The sequence below is a fragment of the Parasteatoda tepidariorum genome, chromosome 5 (genome assembly GCF_043381705.1).
Source record: "Parasteatoda tepidariorum isolate YZ-2023 chromosome 5, CAS_Ptep_4.0, whole genome shotgun sequence".
Lineage (NCBI taxonomy): Eukaryota > Metazoa > Arthropoda > Arachnida > Araneae > Theridiidae > Parasteatoda > Parasteatoda tepidariorum.
The window spans coordinates 32,604,411-32,625,339 of NC_092208.1; the positions used below are offsets into that span (position 1 = coordinate 32,604,411).

The 20,929-nt window shown below is 32.8% G+C and overlaps 2 protein-coding genes across 3 annotated transcripts in view; both read left to right on the top strand.

The window, feature by feature from the left end:
• LOC122268218 (sn-1-specific diacylglycerol lipase ABHD11) overlaps window positions 1–3,483 on the top strand; it is a 29,767-nt gene extending 26,284 nt beyond the window's left edge. For both annotated transcript variants that reach the window (XM_071181261.1, XM_016053141.3), the window contains exons 4-6: window positions 1,370–1,561; window positions 2,458–2,654; window positions 3,239–3,483. In XM_071181261.1, the coding sequence (XP_071037362.1) occupies window positions 1,370–1,561; window positions 2,458–2,654; window positions 3,239–3,377 (528 nt within the window). In that variant the 3' untranslated portion in view covers window positions 3,378–3,483. The remainder of the gene's footprint in view (window positions 1–1,369; window positions 1,562–2,457; window positions 2,655–3,238) is intronic.
• An 8,883-nt stretch (window positions 3,484–12,366) lies between these two features.
• LOC107440315 (sn-1-specific diacylglycerol lipase ABHD11) lies at window positions 12,367–19,800 on the top strand. Its single transcript, XM_016053214.3, has 6 exons — window positions 12,367–12,527; window positions 13,398–13,551; window positions 14,787–14,960; window positions 16,158–16,349; window positions 18,300–18,499; window positions 19,562–19,800. Exons 1-6 carry the CDS (start codon window positions 12,520–12,522, stop codon window positions 19,692–19,694), a joined length of 861 nt encoding a protein of 286 aa, XP_015908700.2. The 5' UTR covers window positions 12,367–12,519; the 3' UTR covers window positions 19,695–19,800.
• Window positions 19,801–20,929: the final 1,129 nt, after the last annotated feature.

Below are 20,929 nucleotides of genomic sequence, written 5' to 3' on the forward strand. Positions count from 1 at the left end.
TCCTGATATTTGCCGGAAATAGCCTTCTCAATTAAAGTGTATAGTTTAAAAAGTGCTTATTTTTCCAGATGAGTAAATTTTCAGATTTCATTTAAAAATGTCTTTGAATATGTTCAAATTGCCGTTTTGGTAAGCCGAGAGATTTATAGAATCGCTAGGTTTAAAACCCCAAAATTTAGCTTTTAACAAGAGTTTTCAATACTTGCACCAAGTACTGCTTCGAAATATTTAAGTTTCTAAACGTAAAAGACTAGTATGGATTATCAATGATATTAAAAACTAAGAAAGTAATAAATAGTATTTTGAAGTTTTATTCGAACTATTGAAATTCGATATACTTTGACTTCTAGGCTTTTATCATTAAATCTCGGTGAGTGATAAAAGTAGCGTGGTCTGTTACATTAATATGCACAATCGTCTGAGAGGTTGGGGTTGTAATTTTTTTATACAATTGACTCATTTTAGCAAATCCTTGCAACCTAATAAATGCCTGCTATAATAGCCATACGTGATAAACGCTTTGCATATTAGCCACTCAGTTTTTTTCTTCCAAATAAACTACTCAGCAAGCATTTCAAAATTAAGGAAACAGATTAATCGTGCCTCTCAAAGTTAAAGTAAGCAGACTGTGTACAAAAATCTGCTTTTACTATCAACCGCTTTTTATGCATTAAATATTGAATATGCATTATAGACAATCTTTCCTCAAAAGGTCTAAATTTTATAAGCTCGCTCTCGAGCAGGCGTCAAATGCTTATGTGTTGCCTTATATAAAACTTAATATTTATAGTGAAGTTTTTAAAAGTTAAACTTAATTGATAGCGATAAGGATAATTTCCTATTTGATTTGTTATTGGTCTAAAAAGTTCCTCAAAGAATAAGTATTCTTTCATAGTTTGCAGAATCTGTACTTTGGTTAAACTAGTTTTAAGAATTTAGATTACCTGAATTTTAAAAATCTTCCCTTTCAATATGACTGCAAATGTTCTAGCGTATAGCTAGAATGTATATTTTGAAAGAAATATCCGGTGTTTTCGTCAAATAGACATTTTGGGGTTAAAAACAATGAGATAGAGCTTTCTGAAACCAGGGTAAGGGCAGTTGTAGAAATTTAAGAATTTTAAGCATATGATCCTCAAAGTTGGATCACAATAGTTAAATTAAAAGTGCGACAACGTGGTAGAACTTGTTTATTTTCACCAGATATATGGAAGTAAACTTTATTCCACATCATATTAAGTGAAGTTTCATTTTTAAAAACGTCAAACTACGAAATTTTCCTGAAATCTATTTGCAACAAGCTAACAAAACATCATTTTAAGGTATTTAAAATCTAAATGTAGTAATGCTGAACTTTGTTTCTTTTTAGCCTGCTAAATTTGAGATGGTATTTATTGTCGAAATGTATGCGAAGCCAGTATCTAATGAACTGATTAAACGTACAAAAGAGTTCATGACTACGTGGACAAATTGCGTCAAAGAACTTCCTGAAGGTACCCCAAAAGAGGATGTCACAAAATTGAGTGTGGAAAGTCTATATGGAAAACTGGAACAGTGGATGGTAGGTTTAATTCTATACTAGTTTTCTCTGCAAAAAGTGAGAAATTAAGTGGTGAAATCGTGGACTACGTTTTAAACTTTAACAATCAATTCTATTTTTTTGTATGTGGTATGCTTTTTTAGCGAGTTAAAATTTCTCTCTGCTGAACTTATTTAATTGATTAGACCTTTAAAAGTATTTAAAATGTCAGGACTATGAGATTCAAAGCTTAAATATATGGACATTTAGATGTGATATTTAAATTTCTGTGACTCGGATTTCCTTTAAACGATTGTACAATAAAATGAGAACGCATTAGATCTGGTTTAATTTTCAAATTGTTAAACGCGTGTAAATTATTTAATTTAAATTTCTATTTAAAATTCTTAATCTTAAGAGCTAGAATACTTTTTTAAACTGTTCCTTGTAAAATGACTTCAACTTCTAAGCAAATGTCAAATTCTTTACAAAATCTAAACTTTTTAACTTTAGAAGGCAAAAACTATTGAACACTGTAATCACGTTTCAACTGCCAGTCGAAAACTTTACCATAAAACAGGGCGGAATACAAAAAGAATAACTTAACGAAAGACTAAAAATATTCAATTTATCTATTAAAATTCATACTCTATTGGTCTCATATTAGTTTAGATCAAAAATACGAAAATTGATAGTAGCAACAGAATCTTAGCATAGAATTGATCGTAGCAATTTTTATTAAAATGAATTTCATTTAGCTGATTAACATATTTATCTGAAAGTGCTTTTGATCAACTGTTTCTAGATTTTTGTATCAGACCAACTTTCGTAAGGTGTTTGTATGCAGCTTTTGATCTTTTCACCCCCTATTTTAGTCTAAATCTGTTTGCAGTGAACGATTTTCGTCATTTTTAGTCTTTGGAATTTTTTGTTTACAGAAAGAGGATAACGAGAAGGCTTCTTACCTGAAAGGAAAGTTTGAATACAAGGGATCTGGAAAAGCCTGGGATGCATGCTACAATACAAATGCTCTTGTTAAAGCTCTGGAAGACCTTGAGAAACACCAAGAGGACTACCAGGGAGTTTATGATGGACCCACTTATTTTCTTTATGGCACCAAATCTCACTATGGAGTGTAAGTGCGATAGTTTTGTAATGGGTTTTATTCCAAATATGAAATTGGTTTTGAAAGTTTCGCATTGAACAGAATCAGAATTTAAGGGAGCATAATCATGGTTTTAATTCTATAAAAATCAATCTCTACGTTATACGAATCGTAGTCTAGCTTGTCAGCATGCTTTTAGATAAATTACTAGGATGCGTTAACAGTTTGCTTTATGCTTCAGTAAGCTATTCAAAAGTGCTATGAAAGAATAAAACTCAAAGCAGAACATCACCAGTTTTGGTGTTCTGCTGAATTGTTATTAGAAAGGAACAGCATTTTGGGAATCAGGGATAAAAATTTTAATTTATTAATTTATTGCCTTTGTCTTTGAAATAGAATTAATTTGAAATTTGAAGGGAAGATAAGAAAAAATTAAAGTTCTGTTTCATAATAAGTTTAAATCTACTAGTAATTTGTTTTCATATTTAATGCCAAAAACGCGCATGTCTTCAAGACTTAAGCTCTACAGTTATTCTGAATAACTAATTTTAAGTCCTGTGATAATGTATTTTGTGAATGAGTAAACAAGACCTATTTCTATCTTTTTATTACAGGAATGATGCTAAGGACTCCATGAAGAAACACTTTCCAAAAGCCGAATTGGTACCATTTGTGGAAGGATCACACATTTTTGTTACTGACAAGCCTGCTGAACTGGCTAAGGTGATTGGAGAGAAAATAAACTCTGTCTAAAAGTTAAAAATTTAAGTAGTCCTATATAACTGTGTGGTTTTAAGTTTGTTCACTAAGCAGAGCTGCAATGTATTATATAAATTGATTAAAGTATATTCATTCAAAACTTTGTTTTTATTTTGTTTAAATGTTCAGAATATAACTATTATATGAATGGTTTCGTGGATTTGCTGCAATTCACATATTCTGTGTCGAACTATTTTTTTATTTTAGCTTGTTTGAATTCGCACTCTCTAATACTAAAAGGTTTTTAATACTTTTGAATGATTTTCTCATTAACTAAATGTTAATCGCCACTCTAAACCACGACCGATAAACTCTCAACCAGCTGTTTTAAGCGGAGAGCGAGATTTTTGCTAATAAGCAAATGAATTTAAATTTCTAAATATTATGCAAAATTTTCTTAGCTTATCTTGTTGCATCGTTATCATACGAGGAAATCATGAGATGAATTTTCTGAAAAGAATGATAGTTACTCTCTACATTATGCTATTAAGTTATTTAATTCATTAACAAGAGTACAGTTCGTTCACCGGAAGTTGACACTTGGCTGCGCCTTCATCACTTAGTATCGCGCCTTCATCATTTGGTATTCGACGATACTATATTGATACCTTTTATCTGATTTCATTCATCAACTTATACCATTTTTATCAGTTATAATTATACGACAATTTAAGTGTTGCACCCAATATGTCTTTTGAACTGTTTTTACCGTATTCTTTGGTGCAGCATGTCCTCATTTGGCTTTTGTGGCACTAAACCCTACATTAAATTCAATCCGACGATACTATTTTTAGGAGAACGTGAATAATCCTGAACAAGATAACTATTTGGCGATCGTATGACAAATATGAATTTAGCAATCTTCATGTGCATTTTTAACATTAAGAGAGAAATATAAAATTTGAGTTATTTAAGTTAATAGTTTGTCCTTTTTGAGAAATTTTGCTGCAATGTATGCAATTAGCTGGAATAACGAAAGGTATAATAGCAGATGATAAAGCGAAGTGATTGAAAAGTAATTCTCTATTTGCGCTTGGCGCACCTTAAAGGTTGTCTCGATTTTAAGCGCGGGGACTTTACACGTCTTACTCCTATGCTGAAATGAACTCTTCGCTCGAGGATATGGAACCAAGTGCATACTCCGGGTGAATTAACTATAAATTTTTTCTTAAGCGCCGAATAGCTGACCCAATTTTTTGGGTTTAAGACTCTCTAAACTCCGTAGCCTTGTAATTCTTAACCAAATCCCTGCATTTGCGTTACATGGAGAGTAAAACCTCTCGCCATTAGTTCGATGGGAAGGGGACTCAAACCCTTGATCTAACAACCACTGAGGCTCTTTTATGTCAGCACAGTTGTCGGTGTAAGATGGATGCGAAATTTGTATTAACCAGCCATCGCTGGGATTTGAATTCGGTTCACCTATTTAGAAGATAAACGCTCTATCATCTGAGCAATCAAAGCTCAACAAGCATAATTGTAAAATTTCACGATTAGAAAAGTCAATAAAATAAAACTACTAGTTTCGTTTCTTTTACACCATGAATATCCGTATGTTTTACTTGTTTAGTTTACTAATGCATTCGCTTAAACTTCTAAGTTAAAGTATTTCTAAACTTCAGACTCCTAACAACGTTGTAGCCGCTTTATTTTTGCTTTCTACAAGACACTTGAGGCATTGTCTCTTTAAGAATGGAAACCTTAATATTCTTGTAGCCTTATAAAAGTGTTTCGATAGAAAGACTATGAAAAGTGAGGTTTAAAATTTTTCCATCGACTTTTTCTTCGCCCTTGAAGTAGAAAATTACATCGTTAAAATGGTTCAGGTAAGAGATGGTGTTTATTTATACCTGAATGTATACTTTTCTAAACATATTTTGAAGTTTCGACATGATTAAATGCCTATTAAATCTATTTTTTTTTTGTAATTTTGCCAAATAGTGCTTCTTTTTGGTTAAGTGTCCTCACGCTATAAAGCTAAGTGATAAAAATACTTATTCAAAATTAAATTGTTTACAGCATAACACACAAGTGCTCAAAAATTATATTGAAACTCACTTGAAGTTAGCTTTTAAAGGCTGAGGAGTAAAATTGCAAGTTGTCCAGGGACCCTAATCATCTGTTGTAAAAGAAAGAAAAATCGGCTATGCTATTCAATAATAGTTCTGACTAGGTAAAATATACATTCATTGAAAAACAGAATAATAGAACAAAATACTCGCATTTAAGTTTTTTTAAATTTCTTGCGAGAATTTGTTGAAACTTTCGAAAGTAATTATTGAATGTTTTTTAGTGAGGTATTGTGATGTGTGAGGAAATGTTGCATAGTTTTAAAGTGAAAAAATGTCTTACTTTAATGGTTAAAACAAATTAAAATTTCGTGAAAATAAGATGCATAAATGGGGATGACAAGTTATAACAGAAATGTCCAGAACTAAACTAAGCAATTATGTTACCTTAAGTTTTTCTCCTACATTCATCAGCGCTTCATTTTTAGTAGTCTTATTAAATAAAACTAAAAGATTAACTATTAAAGATTATACAATTAAATATTAACATGTTCTCTCCGATTCAACAGCCACCTCTTCCACCAATATAAACACTATACTCATTTCTTAGTCTTGAAACATTACATACAGTGGTATAAAATGCTAAATGGTTAGGTTTGTCGTGACAACAGATATTAAAAACCTTGAACCAAAATACCGAAACCTCTTAAGAAAGATTTTGGATAAAGTATTTTTTAAGAAACTCTTTCTAGTACAAACAGCAGACTGAAATGATTTGCTTTTGGTACAAAAGTTATATCTTTTCAATAGTTTGTTCCTCGGAACTGAAGAGGTTCAAGTGAAACTACTTTTTCTCCTGTTTTCTGAAATACTTATGTGCGTCGTGAATTATTGCTGTAAACTATAGCACTAGTTATACTTTAATATAATCACTTAAGATGTCACTTAAGGTATTATAGATAACTTAGGAGGTAAATGCACTCGAACAGCGGAAAACACATAGTTTGAAGAAAAAATTTCAGCAAGTGACTGGAGCAAACCGAAATTCAAAATAAAAATAATATATAAGATATTTGAATGGTAAATATCGACTTTTTTAAAAAATTATTCAAATCGGGTGTTTTTCAGCTTTCATTCGAAGAAGATTACCTTTCCGTAAGCTTTTATTTCCAATGAGCTGCACAATCGGTCTTGCCGATGAGCAGACCTAGTGCGTTCTCTAGAGGTGGTATCCACTCTTTCAGGACCACCATAATGGGTGAGATACCGTTGGTCATGTTAATTTGGACGTCTAGTTTCTGCCACACTAGATGGCAGCACCGAGACTCTATTTGGATGATAAAGTGCACTAGGAATTTAACTTTGCCGGAAATGCCAAGAGTCAATAAGGCACTCCAGGGATCTTTTACATGCCGCATAATCATACGACATGGCCGCTGAGGATTTTCTGCATCCCGAAAGTCCGGTGCCTGGGCCGGGGATCAAACCCGCAAACTTGGGCTCAGAAGGCCGACGACAAACCAACTACGCCCTCCAGCCACCCCTTTCTGTAATCTGAACAGCAGAATCAACTACAATTAAGTTTGACCGGAATTATTTTGTATTTTATTATATTGTGTCTTGTGAAATGACCTCTCTTAATATGTATTTTCAGAATACTTGTGAAGAATGAAAACGAAACAAATTATACACAAGTAGAGCAAATTAATATTTAAGGCAGAAGAAACGAAAAAGGCTATCGAAGTCTAACAAATTCTGAGGAAAGCGACTCTTTAAATATCAAAACCCTTCTGAACTATGCCGAGAGGAATTGAAAGAAGTATATTAGAAATATTTTTGAGTTTCCTTTGCCAATAAAACACGTTTTGAGACCTTCAATCACACCTTGCTCAGTAGTAATTTGTTAACTTTTAATACACTTTTTTTCGACAGCGCAATTCGGGATCTTATGTGTAATCTTTTTAGTCCTCATTTTTGACAAAGATTTTCAAAATATATAATGAGAGTGACCATTGCAAAGCAACTTATGCATGCAAAGCAACTTATGCATGCTACAGAGACTGAGTCATCAAAGTAGAAGACTGGTTTAAATCTAACCAAGCATTAATGCATATTTTTTAAAATTTACTTTTTATTGTAATTTATTCAATATTTTGTTGTAATACTGTATTAATTACTTTTTGTATAATTCTGAGAATTATGTGTGAGAAAAAATAAAATGTAACTTGATCAATTATAAAATGGAATTTGATAAATTGCAAAATATATTTTGATTAGCTATAAAATGTAATTTGATAAATTATAAAATGTTATTTGATTAACTGTAAAATGCATTTTTGTAAATTTAAAAATGTTATTTGATTGACTATAAAATGCAATTTGATAAATTATCAAACGTAATGTATTAACTATGAAAGGTAATTTGATAAATTATAAAATGTTATTTGATTAATGATAAAATGTAATTTGATAAATCATAAAATGCTATTTAGCTTTTCATTTGTTTAAAAAATTTACTGAGAGATCTTTAAAGTCTTTTTTTTTTACTAGTTTTATAAAAGAAAATAATATGCACTCTGTATATTTTTCCATCCTGTAACGCGTGTAAAAGTAATTATTGTAATAAAATTGAAGATTTCTCTAAGATACTATGGGAAAACGATAAGACACGACAAATAAATACAAGGGACTGCCGTGTCACTTTTTAAAGAAACCACTTTATATGACCTATGATATCGACCATCACTAGATAGGTATGTGGTAGTAGTGGTAAGAATATCTACGCTGTTCATTTATATTCTGAATAGCAAAGAGATTTAATAGCCGACCGGCCTGTGTAGGAGGCAAGGAACTGTCCTTGCCTCCTACACAGTTAGATTCAGAAAGGTCCTGGGTTCGAATCCCGGGCAAGGCACGGATGTTTCTCTCTCTCTGTGTTCTATGTCCTTTCTCTTTTGTGTGTGAATGTCACCCACCCTATAAACGGGTTGCGGTTGTGTGAATGTCGTGGCAGAAGTCGAATTCCTGGCCATAGATGGCGCCACTGAAAAAGCAGGAGCAATCGCACCCCCACTGCCTAAACAGGCATACGACAAAAAAATGGAGATTTAAACAAAAAAGGAAATATGAAAAGAGCTTCCTTAATGAAGAGGAAACTAGTTGTGTGGGGAAACTTATAAAGATGGTATGGTTTATTATGACATTAGCAACAAGCGATGAAGATTCCATACACTAAACTCTGGAAGACTATATAAAATATGGGAAAATGAGGCTGTAGAAATACATAAGGTAATTTAAATAAGTGGCGAAGATTTTTTTCTTTAGAAAATTAGTTTAGTTAGATTCAGTTAGTTAGACTAATGCAGTTGGAAATGCTTTGACGAATTAATAAGTTTATCAACTTGTAGCATACAGGAAGAATATTTATTACTACATATACATAGGCAGGCTTGTGTGCTCAATACAAATAAATGCTTATAAGATTTTGTCAATTTAAAAAACTAAAGAGCTTTGTCAAATAAAGGGCACAAATGCACAAATATATAGCACGATAGCACAGAGATGGATCCAAAGTCACTGCTGGATTTGAACATGCGAACTCCTCGCTTCAGACCGTTTTGGAGGAAGGACAACGCACTTTGATCATTAAGGTTCTAGGGAAAAAAGAAGTTGGCAAGAATGGTGAATGATCGAGGTGTGAAGCTGTTGTTGTTGTTAATTTACGTCGCGCTAGAGCTGCACAATGGGCTATTGGCGACGGTCTGGGAAACATCCCGGAGAATGATCCGAAGACATACCATCACAATTTTGATCCTCTGCGGAGGGGATGGCACCCCCGCTTCGGTAGCCCGACGACCTGCGCGCGAAGTCGAGCACTTTACGGTAGCACAGTTTAACGAGGACCCATACCGCACACCCTCGGTCCCTACGCAGACTGATCCAAGTGGGTCACCCACCCGCACACTGACCGCAGCCAGTGATGCTTGACTTCGGTGATCTGATGAGAACCGTGTCTTAACGATCAGTCCACTGCGGGACCGAGGTGTGAAGCGATATCAGCTTTTAAATAAATTTATGCTTAATCATGAACTGAAATTGACATAAATTGCTTTTAATACACTTATCTGCAATAGAAAGTGTACAAAATAATAGCTTAAACCAAAATGCCGTTCTTGATTAGAATTTGGAAACAGTCATGTGCAGATAAAGGTAATAAACGCATGAATAAATAAATGAAGGAAATAGTAAATAATTCTAATTATAGGTTTTTGCTATGGTTTTTCAATTGTTTTGGGTCCCGTAGTGGACTGATCGTTAAGACACGGTTCCTAGCAGATCACCGAAGACAAGCATTACTGACTGCGGTCAGTGTATGGGTGGGTAACCACTTGGATCAGTGTGTGAAGGGACCGAGGGTGTGTGGTATTGGTCCTCGTTAAACTGTTTCACCGTAAAGTGCTCGACTTCGCTTACAGGTCATCGGGCTACCGAAGCGGGGGTGCCATTCCTTCTGCAGAGGATCAAAATTGTGATGGCATGTCTTCGGATTACCCTCAGGGATGCTTCCCAGACCGTCTCCAATAGCCCATTGTGCAGCTCAAGTGCGACGTAAATGAATTACAACACAACAACCAATTGTTTTTGATCAATGCTCATTTTACGTTACATTATAAGTCTCAGTTCTTTATGATTTTATGTATAATTTATATTTGTTCTTTAATTATTTTTGCTACAAGGCTGCTGAATGCACATCAATTGCTTTTTATTTCCAAACTTTTCAGAAAAAAGAGCCCTTATGATTTTTGCTAACAGTTTAAAGGGGAGTACGTAAAGTATTTTTTGGACCGGGATAGGGTGGATGGTAGGGCGTTGAGCTCTTGTCCGAGAAGTTGCGAGTTTGATAACAACCGGCCGAAGACTTCTCGAGTACAGAATGATGATTGATGCTCGTTGAATCTGTCGGAGTCACAAAACCATCCAAGTTCCTATGATAAATCAATACCTCCGGGGATACTGGATTGGAAATCAGTCGTGCTCTGGATCTGGTCAAAATTGTGATTTGCGGATGGATTGATTGTGTGTGAATGCGTCCTCTTTGTAAAACAGGTGTTTTATCTACTGGTAGCTAGAGACTTCTTTCTAGACAGTCGCTAATAATCCATCGCGCAGCTCTAGTGCGACATAAATGAAAATACCGTACCGTAATGGTGAAGCCTTTCATGTTTTAGTGTCCCGCAGTGGACTGATCGTTAAGACACGGTTCCCAGCAGATCACCGAAGTCAAGCATCACTGGCTGCGGTCAGTGTGCGGGTGGGTGACCACTTGGATCAGTCTGCGTAGGGACCGAGGGTGTGCGGTATTGGTCCTCGTTAAACTGTGCTACCGTAAAGTGCTCGACTTCGCGCGCAGGTCGTCGGGCTACCGAAGCGGGGGTGCCATCCCCTCCGCAGAGGATCAAAATTGTGATGGCATGTCTTCGGATCATCCTCCGGGATGTTTCCCAGACCGTCGCCAATAGCCCATTGTGCAGCTCTAGTGCGACGTAAATTAACAACAACAACAACAACAACAACAATCATGTTTTAGTTATTTATTCGAAAATTTGTGGGCTCATGTGTTTGATAGTTTATCAACCATTTTAATAATAATTAAATGCAGCATAAAAGACAATGGTAGGTAGGTAGAATATTTTATTTATGTCTCACTAGGGCTGCACAATGGGCTATTGGTGACCGTCCAGGAAGCATCCCTGATTATGATCCGAAGACAAGCCATCACAGTTTTGATCCTCAGCTGTGGGGTTATCTCCCTCGCTTTGGTAACCCGACGACATGCACTAGTAGTCGAGGAGCACTTAATGATGGAACAGTTTAAAGAGCACCTATACCATACATCATCGGTCCTAACGCAGTCTAATGAAAGTGGTCATCAAACCGCTTACTAAAGGAGGTTCGGTGTTCTACTGGGAATCGTGTCTTTACGAACAGTCCACAGATTGGCCATAAAACACATAAGGACATCACGAAGACAGAATGAAAGTTAAGTTCAGCGGTACTGCTGGAATCGAAAACTTTACCTTTATTTGGAGCATTTGGAAGCTGGGCAATACTGAGCATTTGGAAGATGGGCAACATATACAGACCATTTGGAAGATGGACAACATATACAGACCATTTGGAAGATGGGCAGCATATACAGAGCTTTTGAAAGATGGGCAACATATACAGAGCATTTGGAAGATGGGCAAAACTTTCTCCCATACACCAGTAATATTGTATTCAGGAAAGACTTAAGATTCTTTGCCATATTGAAGGATACCTAGAAGGATTTAAAAAAGAACTACACAAAGAAAGGATACACAAATACTGCTGGAATTGAACCCTTTACCTAAATGCTTCAGAGCATTTGGAAGATGGAAAAAACTTTCGCACACATAGTAATATTGTATTACGGAAAGATATAATGTTCCTTGCCCTATTGGAGGATACCTAGAAGGAATTAAAAAAGAACTACACAAAGAAAGGATAAACAAATACTGCTGGAATTGAACCCTTCACCTAAATGCTTCAGAGCATTTGGAAGATGGAAAAAACTTTTGCACACATACCAGTAATATTGTATTGCGGAAAGGTATAATGCTCCTTGCCCTATTGGAGGATACCTAGAAGGATTTTAAAAAGAACTACACAAAGAAAGGATAAACAAATACTGCTGGAATTGAGCCCTTTACCTAAATGCTTCAGAGCATTTGGAAGATGGAAAAAACTTTCGCACATACACCAGTGGTATTGTATTCTGGAAAGGCTTAAAATTCCTTGTCATATTGAAGGAGACCTAGAAAGTTTTAAAAAGAACTGCGTAAAGGATAAACAGAAATGCTTCTCAGCATCAGTTTGCTGCATTAATCGAACCAGATATCTTTATGACTCAGAGTGCTTGATGAAAAAATGGTGTACGTACTACATTAAAGTACTTAAATCGAATAAACACGAAACTGTAACTGTCACGAATATACGTCAATGCGTTTAGTCTTACGCTAGTATAAAAGATGGTTTAAACTCTGCGGAAATTGCGATTTATGTTATCTCTTTCTTAGAAGATAAGAACGAAATCATTTCTTGGAACAATGGCTAGGTAAAAAAATGGTTTATTCTAGCTTTTAATTTCATATGTTATAGTTTAAATTAGGTATCGTCGAAATGTAATTAAATTTGTATTAAAAATAAATGGAACTTATATTAGTAATACTTAGAAGTTTTAGGGAAATGTTTATATTTTTTTCCCGCTGCAATCAACGTTTAAGAAATTCTCTATCGTATTACGGAAATTTTATCTAGAAATCAAACTGTTGGGATTTTTTGAAGTAAAACATCTAAAGCTGATACTTTAATTTGGAGTTTCAAACTTTAGTTGCCAAAATACGATTCATGTGGTCTAAAGTTTTGAGTAATTTTAACTTGCTGTTATTGAAACTACGAATAAAACTCTACCAGATTTTGAATAAAAGCTTGAAGTTTTTTTCGCTAGTATGCTTTAAACATAGCGAAAAAAACCTAATTTAAATATTATGTATTCAATATTTCTAAATTGATGTTACCAATTTTTACACTTGGAAGGAAATTTGCTGCTTATTCCTTGGTAATTGAAACTTTACTGTTAGGACCCTAGTTTTTGAAATGAATACTATTATATATTAGTTTTAATAGTTAGCTTTAGACTTGTCAGTCTGATAATTTTGAATATTCCGATGTGTTTACTTCTCCTTAAATGCTGGGAAACTATGAATCAAATAAGTAAATGCTTCATGATGAAATTATTAGCTAATAAATCTTTAGGAAGACTTAAATATCTTAAGTATTTTGCGCAATTAATACTGATAGTTTAAAATCTTTCAGATCCTTAAAGTAATAATGCTGATTCTTTATATATTGAAATTTTGAATTGTGTTGCCTATTCAGATTTATTATTTGATATTTGTGAAATAGTTCTTGTGTACTTTTCTAGATATCAACCAGTCAAACTCGCCCATCGTGTGTTTGAAGCTATCGGTGGATGCGATAAGAAAAAACCACCTGTCATTTTTATGCATGCTATGTTGTGCTCTAAGGAAGTGTGGGAAACTATACCTCAGCGAGTGGCAGAATTGACTAAGAGAAAGGTATTTTAGGCTATAAGGCTATTTTTTTTAAATAGGAAAACATTTTACCCTTAAATTAGTAGAACGTCTAATTTAGGTAGCTTAATGTCAAATTTAAGGAATTCAAATTTAGGTATCTAAAATCATTCTCATAATATTAACTGCTTTGGTTTAAACTCTAATTACTCGATATATTTGCATCCGTAATCACTTTTGATTGTAAACAACTTCTATGTTTTCTTTGAACATTCATGTAGACCTCTCAAATAAATCTTTATAACAAATCCTGGGTAATTTCAGTTTTTAATAACCTTAATGTTCAAGCACCTTTAATTTGGTATAATATAAAACTGATTCTTTTATGTCTAAAATCTTGACTCTTAGCTTAAAACTTATAAATTACAAATACTTCATAATTCTTTTCCGTAATTGGCTAATATTTCAATTCAGTTTTTACCCAAATAGAACTATTAAATTCAATTTTGTTAATTTTTTCGCAAATGATTACTGAAGTTCCTGGCACATTAAATGTACAATAAATTAAGGGAATGTTTTTCCGCATAAATAGCAGTTTTAACGAAAACTACTTAAAAATGGATTAAGCAACTGGAAGTCCAATGTTAAATATAGAATATTTTCCAGTTGGTCTAGGTTTAATTTCCTAATAAAAGGATACTTTATTCAACATTCAAAAGTTTAGATATCATAAGTAAGAGCTAAACTAAAAGTTTGACTTGTTTTATAAGTTTACTTCGTCAGTCCTATCAATAGCTTGTTTTAAAGCAATAAGTCAATTTTTACGAACGGGTAAAAGGTTTTTAATCCTATGCAATCGTACTTCTCATGTCTACATTCTTTTTAGTTACATCGCGAATACGAGTTTCACCTTGAGTCAAAATTGATTAATATTTCGAATTTTACCTTGATTACCCAACGTTTCATTAAGACATGGTTTAGTGAATTCATCCTCGTTGCCATTTTTACTCCAGTAAACTCAAAATTAAAAACTTATTGAATTGGAAAAATCCCTCGAATTGGCGAACAAAAGCGTAGTGTTGCATTTCCAACTAATAATATTGCTTTAGCAGACTTTCTGATCTAAAGTGCTACACTAATGCATCAAATCTTTATTGCAATAATTGTCTTTAATACGTTTAGATTTGCATTAAAAGCAAACAAAATACTACTTTATCATTAAGGATATTTTATTATAAGTAATTCCCACTCTTTAGTGTAATCAACATTATTTATTCCAGGTCTTTACTTACGACGCCAGAAACCATGGTGAGAGTGAGTATACGAAGGATTCTAGTTTCCATAACAATCTTCAGGACCTCTACACTTTCATGGATCGTATGGACATCAAAGATTCTGTTTTGGTCGGCCACAGTTTTGGAGGATTGACTGCCATCAGTGCTGCATTGCAGGAAGTAAGATATACGAATTATATATCAAAAGTTGCAGGTTAGTCTTGTTCCAATAAAACCTAGAAAAACTTAATCACTGGTTACCATGAACAGAAGATTTGATCCCCTGGTAGTCCAGACGTAAAGAAATCTTTATTTTTCCTCAACTGCGGAGTTTTTTACGTAGGACTACTAAATAGACCCGTGCTGAGGCATTCTCTTTTTGAGGGGTGTTGCCCGTTTCCATATAATTCAAAGGCGGTTAAGCATTGAACATATTCCGTATTTTGATACCTTTTCGCTACAACCTTCAGTAGTTGAGTTGTATCATGCTCGATTATGTGGAACCACTGAATTGTTTAATAAAATTTGAATATAGACAATGTGTTACATATCAAGGATGCAGAAATTTTATACTATATTATGGTTCAAGTGGCTTCAAGGTTTCTTAGTCAAATTAAAGATTTATACTTCCCTATGTATTCTTCAGTTTCGTGAAATTGTCAATGTATTTCATTTTAAACTATTGCTTAAAAGATATTTACAATTCATTCAAAACTGGATTATTCATTAAATACCGCAGGTGTAGTGTAATTTAGGTACAGTTTTTTTTTTTTTTTTTTTGCTTCTACAGCTTCTACAGTCTACAGATTGNTTTTTATGAAAGCTAAAACTTCTTTGAGAAGATATGATACGCTGAGTGTAAGGGAATATCTTCTCATATCACCCCTATTTTGAGTGAAAGCAATTCACGAGTATTCAGATACGAAAATATACACAATATCCGTGCTACTTGAAGAATAAATGTTTAAAGGCACTTTGAACGTTTTAGATTAAAAAATTGGTTTCTAAAAGTTTTTCATACTAAGCATACATCGAAAGGTCTAGACATATCATTAAATTCATGTTGATTTTAATGTTACGAAAAAATTGTTAATTCGAATGAACTCTACAAAGAGTAAATACCAAGCCAAAGATTTTTTCTGGCACTTTTGCTGAAACTCTTTAAATTTTTAACTGTAGCTTTGTTAGTTTTATCCCAATTTATCAATAAATTTTAATTTAGCCAAAAGTGCATTAAAAGTTTACTTCTACGACTGCAAAATTTTCTCAGCTATTTTTAGAATTCCTCTTTTTTATTTTCTTGTAATGGAACCAAAACATGGTAAATGTTCAGGCATGATAGCCTTGTTAATGAAGTTTTTATAAATTATTTTTTAGCCAAAGAAAGTTGAGAAAGCATTTATTGTGGACATGTATGTGAAGAAAATCCAGCAAGAATTGGTGGATCGGTCCTTTAGATTCATGAACATTTGGACAGAGGTGGTCAGAAGTCTTCCCAAAGACACCCCCGAAGTCGATATCACTAGAATAAGTGTACCTCTTCTGTACGAAAAATTACCTGAAGAAATGGTAAATATTTCATGTCTAACATCTAAAATTTGAGACTAGTTTTATCAATATTGTAAAAGATATAGGAAGCTAAACTTTTAGATTTATACAAGTCTAAAATTTGCTACTTAAAGTAGTGAGCTGAGCTATTGATAATAAATTATCCCCAATCTCAAACTTCATTTATAAAAATTATCTAACATATGACCGGAAACCAATTTATGGTTTAAGTACTGTGCGAGTGTTTTAAAACAAAATATAAGGAGGCTTCGATTAGTGAAGCGATAAGGCCAACAAATTTTTAATAATGGGTCTTGCTGATTCTGTTACAAAACCTTTTAAGGTAAATACAGGGTTTTTAAGATTGTAATCAAACCAAACTAAATATTAACATTGTATTAAATCATTGTTAAACTACTTTGTCATTACATATATGGTAAGTTTGTTAAGGGACAACGTGATCTCCAAAACCACTTTTTGCTGTTTTATTTTCGATAAACGTAACGTTCATGTGTCATCATTGTGTTAGAAGTTATTTTTAAAAATGGGAATTTTGTCTTATATTCCTGTAAAACAATTGATAGGTTTGATGAATAAATGCTTACAAATATTTATTGACTATTTGCTGAAATGTGTTGAAATGATATGCCCCTAAATAAATTCACCGCTATTTATTGCAGATTTGTGGTAATTCACCTACTCACTGATCTATTGATTGGTATTCTATTCTTTATTCACTCGCTGTAACTAAAATTGTTCATTATGAGTTTTTATGACTAATCGATGAGCGTACTGGTGATAAACCGTTAATGAAGTATACAATCTTAAAAATCAGTTTAAAATGGCATTGCGTAAAACACATAAGAATGGACAATCGTCATAGCAATGTTGAATGATTATTCCTATAAAATAACTTTTGGATAAAATTAGATACTCAGACAAATATTGGTATTTAAAACTATTTTCAAAAATAAGTAAATCCTTCATACAATGCTAATTATAATAGTAAAAAGCATTTAGATAACTCAGAGGAATAAATAAGTTATTGAACTCTCTATTAGCAAATAATTTGAAGTCTTACTTTCGTTTCCCAGAAATGTTTTGTTTTAAATACAAGAACAGACTATGTAAAATATTGTAAAAGTGTATATATGCTTGCTAGCTTAAAATTTACTATGATCTTGGTCAGTTTGATATAATTATCTTGAAGACAGCCTTTTGGTCTTGTATCTAAATAGCCCAATTTATTAAACAATAGATATTTGAATGGGAAACTTCACTTGTATTTAGTCTCAAAATCTAATTTAATTATTTTCTACATAAAATAAGATTTGTATCAGCTTAGTCACTCTTTAGTACGTTTAGCACACAGGCTCAATTGAGACTAAATTTCAGCTCTTGATCATTCTCAAAGGTCGCTCCTCTGTTTCTCCGTTGCACTCACCTTTTGAGAATATTAGTTTGTTTGTTGTAGGATTTCCTGAATCAAATCTTGACAGAAAAAACCCTCTTGGACAATACAGAACTCGTTATATTCAATGTCAAACAAGTGACTTTTCTGCTACACATTCTTACCATCTTTAGTAAAATATTTACCATAAATAGACAACCTAAGAATATACGATTTATAAAAGTATACTGCCTGGGTGATCGCTCATCTTGCCCGCCCTTTTCACCGGGCCTGCTCGCCAGTTTGAAACTTATCAGCCTAACTTCAACATAATGATATCGATTGATTTTTAACTCGAATATGCTGCAATATTTTTGTGACTGGAAATGTTCCAAGAATTTGGCTTCAGTTAAGTAGCAACGTTTGGAGCACTATAACCCTCTTTAATGTATAATGTTCTGTTCAGCTTTTCTTACCTGCTTCACATTTAGTGATAAATGTTTTATTTCTTTGAAAGACTTAGCGATTTTATAGTCTGACATATCTATTTTGTAAATTCTTGGTCATTTTCTTTTTAATAGAAACTCCAATCCGAAAAGGAAGCTTACCTGATGTCAAAGTTCTTGTACAAAAGAAGACCAGATGGAGGATATGATATGCGGTTCAACACTGAAGCTCTTGCTGATGCTCTCAAACAGTACCGGGATTCTCCCATTGTTCACAGTGGACTATATGATGGCCCAGCTTACTTCATTCATGGGTCCAAATCACCATTCAATGTGTAAGTAACCATTATTTTAGCATCTACTCGACTAATTCGTATGGCTACTTAAGTTTAGACAATACTAACTTATACTGCTGCATAACTCTGGGTAAGCACATTCAATAGGATATAATTCATCGGTCAAAAACGTGTAAATAGAGTTTATTGATCCGTAGTTTTTATCTTGGGTCAAGGTCTTGAATATCAAAAGGGATAAAAAATTTATCTTGTTAAATTTAATGTCATCACTGTAATTGGAGATTTTGCTCTATACAAATTGTAAAATCGGAAACTAGTCAAATCTCTTAAGGCTTATAGTATTAGAATCACTCTTGCAAGATTTTATACCTATTTACAAAATTTTACTTTGTGTTATTCAAGTCAACCAATATATTATAACTGAGTTAATTCTAGTGTTTAAAGTTATCTGTAGTTAATCTTAAATATTAATATTTTGTTCTTGGCACTGTAGTACGTTATTGTGAATTTTTTTTTTCTTTAAATTAAACTAAGTCAGTGAATTGAGCAGTACGATTGTAAAAATTTTGCATCTCGGATGTATTCATTGTGTTTCTAAGGAAATCAGCCAGCACCACAGTTCAACTCAAATTTTAGTACTTTTAAAAATAGTTTTTTATATTAACGGTACTTAAAAATCTATCTGAATAAATTTAGTTTGGTCTTAATTTTAGTTCTAATTCATGAGTATTGTACGATATAGTCGTAGACGCACAATACATTTCTGAACTTAAATCAATTCAATATATGAAACTACTGCAGCTTTTTCAAGCTTGTTCTACAAGCAGTTGACTATTTCGTAAGCGATTAACGTAGTTGAAACATCTCCTTAACTCTTTATGCTGTAGCATTATATTTTAAACCCAAATGTGGCTTAAAATAAGAGTTTGATAGTAAAAACTTCCCAGTTTCATAATTACCTCGTTGCGCAAATATGAAACGTTTTAATATTCTTTAATTTAATACTTGAACAGTAAATCTTAAAATAAAAGAGTAATTAAAACTTAAGGTTAACTATTTTATATAGTGCATAAATATATTAAACTAGTGTTCTTATTGTAGAGGTTCCGAGGAGGCAGACATCAAGAAATACTTTCCAAAGGCTGAGATGATAGAATTCAAAGGTGCTTCACATCATCTTTTTGTGGATTTTCCTGACAAATTCGTGGAAACACTTGTTAAAAGAATAGAATAAGGATGCAAATGTGACTCAGTGAACTGTTTAAGATATCCGGAGCAAAGCTTTAAGTATTTTTTAGTCTAAATGTTCGAACTAAAGTTAATAAAATTTTCCTGTTCCATACTGTATAGTTTTATTTATAATCAAATTAGTTTTACAAGCTAAACATTTGAGTGAATTTTCTTTTTAACTAGTCTACTTGCAGTGAAAGCAACAAGACTTTGAAATATTTAATTTGAACAAATACGTTGATAAGATTAAATTACCTGCAAGGTGGTAAACTAGTCCGGGAATTGAGTACTGTTGAATTATTCATTTTACGAAACTTATTTTAATTTAGCATTTCTATTAGTTTAGAGTGCTCTTAAACAAGTTTAAGCAATGCAAACTAGTTTCACTGCCCAGAAGTTTATTGAAAATTTTCGATAGGTGAAGTCTATTGTAAAATTTAGTACTGTGTAAGCTATATCGAAAAATCAACTCTTTAGATAATTTTGAGTGTTTTAAATTAGAATTACAAATTTTTTTATTCTAAATAAACAAGATCCGTTAAAATTTTACAAATTCTAATAATTTGGTAGATAGAAAGATCCTAAACTGGAAAAATACTAATTTTACTATTAAGACTTTAACTTATCAGAGAAAAAGGATAAGGATAAGGATAAGAATAAAAATAGTGAACAAAATTATTAAATCAACTTTTAGTAATTCAATATATAAATAAAAGCAAATGAAATTGATTGTTTATAGATATCTTCAGTGATACAAATCTTATTTTAGTCTTTTCGACTTTTCTGCTTTAATATTGTTTAAAAAAGCTTATTGCATATAATTATCGAAAAATGTGTGGCTGGAAAAAAAACAAGGTTCGCTTGAAATTGAAATCTAAACAAAACTTCGGAGCTGACGCTACATGTTGCTATATTATGTATTTCGTTACAGCATTTCTTTTAATTTAATCTCCCAGCATTATGAACACTTTGGCATAGTTTTCGACAATGACCTATTGATAGAATTTATAACGCAGTGCAAAGATAATTTATTAATGTTTTACTGTCGAGTGATTTGTAATGTACCTTTCTTGGATATGGGTTCATTTGCTAAAATCAACATTTGGCTAATATGCGTTTGTCTAAACGTTAATTTCGACTTACATTTATTTGAGCAGGCAAAAACATTTGAACTTAAACCGTTTGAATATTAATGCAATTTTAAAATCTCATAAAAGTTGAGTCTATAAAAGTGACTTT

Bases quoted from the DNA above. Each gene is read 5' to 3' on its own strand.
- LOC107440315 (XM_016053214.3), top strand. The intron at 16,350-18,299 runs GTAAATATTTCA...TCTTTTTAATAG, and splicing joins AAAAATTACCTGAAGAAATG to AAACTCCAATCCGAAAAGGA. The intron at 18,500-19,561 runs GTAAGTAACCAT...TTCTTATTGTAG, and splicing joins TCCAAATCACCATTCAATGT to AGGTTCCGAGGAGGCAGACA.